The following is a 5753-nucleotide window of genomic DNA, read 5'->3' as shown; positions in this document are numbered from 1 at the left end:
CGATTCAACATTCACACTGTTCTAATACTGCAAAAATTAAATAACCATTAAATACAAATACTCTCAACAAATGTGCAGTACTCTGGTAATTTAGTCCACGTTATTAAAATTCTGTTGTTATCACTATAGTGATTTTTCCCTCAGTGTAAATGTCTTTCTATAGTCAGTACAAATTAAGAATTTGAACTCAGAAAGATGAGGGGGGGTTCTGCGTGTGTTTCTTCTGCATTACTGTTTCTAATTCGAGGTGCATTTTCTTTTGTATTCCTCGCTGATAAAACTCCTCCAGCAGGTCCCAAAGCTATTTCAAATTTAGTTCATGTTTAGCCTTAAACAGAGTTTCTGTTGTCTGATTTTTCAAGCTGTACGTGGAGGCAGCACCGATACCTGTCTGTCAGGTCCAGCTGATCCTCATTCAAAAAGGCGTCGGCTTGAAAACGTGCGGTCGCCTGAACACTTAACAGTGAGAATAACCAGAGGGTCTTCTGTTTTCCTTTCAAATGGCACCCAACACCCCCTGTTTCATGTCGGACCTGTCTTGATGGAGGACACGCTAAGACGGACGGTAGGGTTCATGTCGTAATTTACTACAATTATTATATATTTTACATGTTAAAAGTCTACATGAGATTAAGTTGCACGAGCGGGTATTAGTGACACATAGGTCACTTCACTTCAGGTCTGAACAGGCTGTATTAACGGAAATGTCTTACTTTCCGACTTTTATCTCCTTTAACCCCAGCGGTCTCAGAAAGAGCACTGTTTTAGACTCTAGGCGCACACCTGAAACTCTAAATTCACAACGAAAGCCTTGCGTGTGCTCACAAAACCAGAATTTCTTGCGCATTTTCTTTCTTCAGATTTCTAAAGCCGCACGTACGCACGGTCTTACTGCTTTTGTAATACTTTTTACTATTAATGTTGTTTTGGATCATTGCACTTGGACGAGGCCAATTAACAATCCAATCCAGCCCTAAATCAATGCAGAGACGTCCATATTTTAACACTTGAGTCTAAAGTCACTGCTGGGTGTACCATGACTCTGATACGGGAATTATTTGTACAATCGTGTCAGGTGTTTTTACAACAAGTGATATGGGTGCAAAGAATCACTTTCAGTTCAGTCTTTGTAGAAGAATGTCTTTACCTCAGAAGTCACTTAACATGAATTATTCAAGCATAAAAAGGTCTCTAACTTGTGAGTTGAACCAGTGTTGAGTCAACAGAAAAAAAATAGCAAAATTGAGCAAATTCTAAGTTTGATCTGTAGCCATTTGTTATTAACAGCCTGTGGTGAAAACGCATAATTTGTTCTCGTTTCTTTAGTCGATGACAACAGAATTAGACAGGCAGAAAAGTAGTATATTCTTACACCAATAAGGTGATTCTTCCGTGTGTCCCTCAAAAAATGAGGAAACTAGATAAGTGTAGGACCAAAAAAGAAGGGGTCAAAACGAAACATAAAATGAACAGTATCTGAAAGTAATGTCCTTAAGAAATGGGAAAGACCTGACACAGGAGGGCTGCTGGTGTTTCAGTTGATCCATCAACTGTTCACTAAAGTCTCATCAGAAATGGGGAGAACAGGATGAGGTCTGCCAAATTACACAAGAACTAAACCGAAAATCAGTGGCAACAGTCCTTATGAAGTGATGAATCCAAATTTTGCATTTTGGTTTAAATCCTTGTCAGCGTGTACACATGAGGTCAAGACAGAAGTACAACAGTGAGTGTCTTCAGCACTTTCTAAAATTCTAAAGCCATTTCCTTTCTGCATTTTAGTCTGTGGTGCTGGGGAGCTTGTCAAAATTGATGTAATTATGAACACAGACAGTACAGTCAGATTTTGATCCACCGTGGAATACTCTGGAAAGTGATGTCTCCATTTTTTCAGCGTTGCAGCAATCCAAAAAACGGTGGCAATGCAGTAAAAGCATATTTGGATAGGAAAAAGCTCCCCATTGGAACACTAGCAGACATGGATTGGCCTCCCCAGAGCCTGGACCTCAAACATTATTGAAACAGTGTGGGATCATCTAGACAGAGCACGGAACAAAAGGCAACCAACATCCAAAGAAGAGCTCTGTCCTTCAAGCAGCTTGGAGAAGTATTCCTGAAGTGTACTTGAGAGCTTGCCTAAGAGCGTTCCAGCTGTGCTGAAGAACAAAGGTTTTCATTCCAAACGTTGACTTCAAAGCTTGTTAGAATTGCTTAAACTCTGTTTTTGTTTCATATACGAAATTTTTATGCATGTTTGCACACTTTCCAAGCAAAATATAAGCAAATGGGATGTGGCTCAAGACTGAAAAATTTCCTTGTTGACTCACTTCTTGTAGACAGCAGGTTAACATCTTGAACATGTACTTTGTGTCTGCAGATATGGCCACAGAGAGCATTGTGGAGAATACCTGTTACTACAACGAGAATGTCACCTTCTTCTACAAAGTGGTGAATAAGACGATCAGTACAGAATGGAATACACGGGACTATGTTGTCATTGGACTGGGCTTGACAGTATGTGTTATTGTACTCCTGGCCAACTTGCTGGTGATGATAGCCATTTTTATGAACCGCCGCTTTCACTTTCCTATCTACTATCTCCTGGGGAACATGGCTGCAGCAGACCTGTTTGCAGGTATTGCTTATACCAACCTGATGTTGCACACAGGCCCGTGGACTAGAACACTTACCAAGGAGCAGTGGTATATCCGCGGCGCTTTGATTGACATCAGCTTGACAGCCTCTGTGGCCAACCTCCTTGCTGTCGCTGTGGAGCGACACCAGACCATCATCACCATGCAGCTTCACAGCACTATGCCAAAGCGGCGTGTGGTGCTGCTGATAGTATGCATCTGGGCCACAGGTATCATCATGGGCCTGGTGCCAACATTTTGGAACTGTGAGTGTGATCTTAAGGACTGCTCCACCCTTGCGCCGCTCTACAGCCGCCGCTTCCTTATCTTCTGGGCAGTCCTCAACCTGCTCACGTTCTTTGTTATGGTGGCCGTGTATACTCGAATCTTTATCTACGTGAAGAACCAAAGTAAGAACACGTCTCAACAAGTCACAGAGATCCGACAGCAGACTGTTGTCAACCTGATGAAGACGATATCCATGGTCCTGGGTGAGGAGCTGTTTACTTTTCGGTCAAAGGGGAAGTTAGAATAGTTTCATTTCTAATAAGCTTGAAAATTTTAGCACTCTTAAATTACTAACGTACATGGTACAAAACTTTAACATACTGATAGTCATTGGCGGCATTATTTTCAGATTTTTGCAGGAAAGCGTAGTGACTTTTATTGAATTTCACTTCATATGAACTTTCAGTATTGTTTTCTGTAGTAAAGCTGACTATTGTTGATGTGCTTTATCTCACTGATCTTAGTTATAATGCTTGGCGTGTGTACACCCAGTCATTTATCAACCAGTTTTGCAGCTCTTGTTTGTCAGATCATACCCGATTACTGCTGATCTTTTAAGCTGATAGATTGTTAGGATTTCCGAGTAAAACTGACATGGATTTATCGTCATAATACAACTTTTTCTTTAGGTGACTCATCTCCTGGGCATAAATGTGTTCTCTCTGGCAACTAGCCTTGAAATTAAGCAAGCAAGCTACCAGTATGACCCAAGAGACTCTGCTGTGTCATTACGTCCCATCTTTAAATAAAGTTTACTTCCAGTTCTTATCAACAGTTTGCATCTCTGCAGGTGCCTTTGTAATTTGCTGGACGCCTGGCCTCGTGACTCTCTTACTGGATGGACTGTTGGGTAAAGAGAGTCATGCCAACCGCTATGAGAAATACTGTTTGTTCATAGCTGAGTGCAACTCTCTGGTCAATCCTATCATCTATTCCCTACGGGACGACGAGATGCGGACGACGTTCAAGTGGATCCTGTGCTCTCTGTGTCGGAGAGGTGTTCATCAGCAGAGGCAACTTTCACTTGTCAAGAGGGGCACATCTCTGCGAGAGGTACCCTCACTTATTAGGGTGTTGACCCGGTGGTGCAGAATACAACCTGTGAAATGTAAACCTTAGACCAGGGGTGGCCAACTCCAGGCCTTGAGAGCCGGTGTCCTGCAGGTTTTAGATGTGTCCTATATCCATCACAGCTGATATAATGGCTAAATTACCTCCTCAACATGTCTTGACGTTCTCCAGAGGCCTGGTAATGATTTAGGTGTTTTGACCCAGGGCGACATCTAAAACCTGCAGGACACTGGCTCTCGAGGCCTGGAGTTGCCTGCCTTAGACCTTCAAAGCACTTTAAAAAAGGTACCCCAAAATAGTCTTTGGGGCATCTTTTTCAAACTTGAGATTATTCTTCATTGCTTCAGGTTTCATTTGTGTTTCTCACATTTCTTCACAATGAGTCATGAGAGCTTTCACTTTCCATATCTGCTCTATATGTAAGTGAACAATATGATGCATAAAAGTATTGTGTTTCCTGTCCTGGGCCTTGTTCCACAAAGCAGGTTCAGCAAAATCAGAGTGTAACATTGAGCTAAGAGGTTTGATCATAGTTGGTTCAATTCATTGTATGTTCATATGACAACCACTTTCTGATGCCAAGATTCACCATGGGAATGGGTAGAAGATGAGCCTCCATTTTTATTTCAATATCAGGGGCGGCTTGAGGTTCAGTATCTTGCCCAAGGATATATAGACTGGAGGAGTCGGGGATCAGGCCACCAACTCTTTGTGTGACATTGCCAAAAAACAAAAAAGGATCAAGAGTCATCTGCTCAGTCCTCATTTACATAAGATTTACATTTTATTTTGAAATCTAATTATTTAGCTGTAACCTGTAGAAACTTGAGATAAAGATGTGGCTCAAACACATAAGATGCAGTTTAATGATATAGGGCAGACCCAATAAGATTTTTTTTTTCATTGATTTATTTCCTTTAGGTTTTTTCATTTTAGGATTTCTTTGTGTAAATGTTAATGACGTTTACATTTCTGTGAATTTAACTGTATTTAAATCTACAAAGATACTACTATTTACTTTCTGTAACCTGGATTTTTAAAAATCTAAAGTACAAGACTGTCTTTAGTTCACACATCATCTCCAACACAACATACGAGTCTTCACTGAACAGTATTTTGCCTCAAAAGCTTCATGCAGATTGGGGATGGGATTCAGAGAGAGCCTGCCAGTGAGCAGGTTAATTTCAGTCATTTACTCAAAACTGGTACTCTTCCTGAAACAGAAGACCAAGTGTTTGTCTCATCCAAGTATTAACAAACAAGTTTTCACTAAACCTGCTTCCTGGAAAAGGCCCCGATTAGATACAGAATAATTGTTTTGAATCTTTAAACACCACTGGGTAAAAGTGGTTAAAGGAAACACTGAATTAAACTGCTAAATGTAAATTGAGTCCATTTTCACTATAAAATATTATACCTCTACCTTGAAATTCATAAGATATTTCTTCTGTGTCATGTTACCTTCAAATTATTTTCTTTCCTACAGGAAACACTTGGCTCTGGCCTGAAGTCAGAAGCCGAGGCCTTGTGTTAGGACGACATCAAGAAAGACTACGCCTGGTCAGTGACTAGGTTATAACGGCAGATCAAAAATAATATAAGATGTATAGATCAGTTAATTCTTCTAGATATCAGCCAAATTCTGCAAAGCTCACTTTTCCATGTTTGCTTTTTGATACTGAATTAAAGGCTGAACAAGACTTTTTTTTTTTTTTTTTTTTTTTAAGTCTCCACGAGACTAACAGAGTCACATAATCATCA

At 40.5% G+C, this 5753-nt stretch overlaps 1 protein-coding gene across 3 annotated transcripts; it reads left to right on the top strand.

Moving 5' to 3' along the window:
* Positions 1-398: 398 nt before the first annotated feature.
* On the top strand, positions 399-5692 carry lpar2a (lysophosphatidic acid receptor 2a). Of its 3 annotated transcripts, XM_005942318.3 has the most exons (5): positions 400-565; positions 1895-2169; positions 2378-3124; positions 3712-3974; positions 5479-5692. In XM_005942318.3, exons 3-5 carry the CDS (start codon positions 2380-2382, stop codon positions 5524-5526), a joined length of 1056 nt encoding a protein of 351 aa, XP_005942380.1. In that variant the 5' UTR covers positions 400-565; positions 1895-2169; positions 2378-2379; the 3' UTR covers positions 5527-5692. The 3 variants fall into 3 exon arrangements, with proteins under 3 accessions (XP_042084540.1, XP_005942380.1, XP_005942381.1); XM_042228606.1 differs by lacking the exons at positions 3712-3974; positions 5479-5692 and adding an exon at positions 3551-3705 and having other exon boundaries at positions 399-565; XM_005942319.3 differs by lacking the exon at positions 1895-2169 and having other exon boundaries at positions 401-565.
* Positions 5693-5753: the final 61 nt, after the last annotated feature.

This window comes from Haplochromis burtoni, unplaced genomic scaffold (assembly GCF_018398535.1).
Source record: "Haplochromis burtoni strain Fernald_Lab_line unplaced genomic scaffold, NCSU_Asbu1 Contig_335, whole genome shotgun sequence".
Taxonomy (NCBI): Eukaryota; Metazoa; Chordata; class Actinopteri; order Cichliformes; family Cichlidae; genus Haplochromis; species Haplochromis burtoni.
Note: the sequence above shows the minus strand (reverse complement) of the source record. Positions and strands in the feature narration are given on the sequence as shown.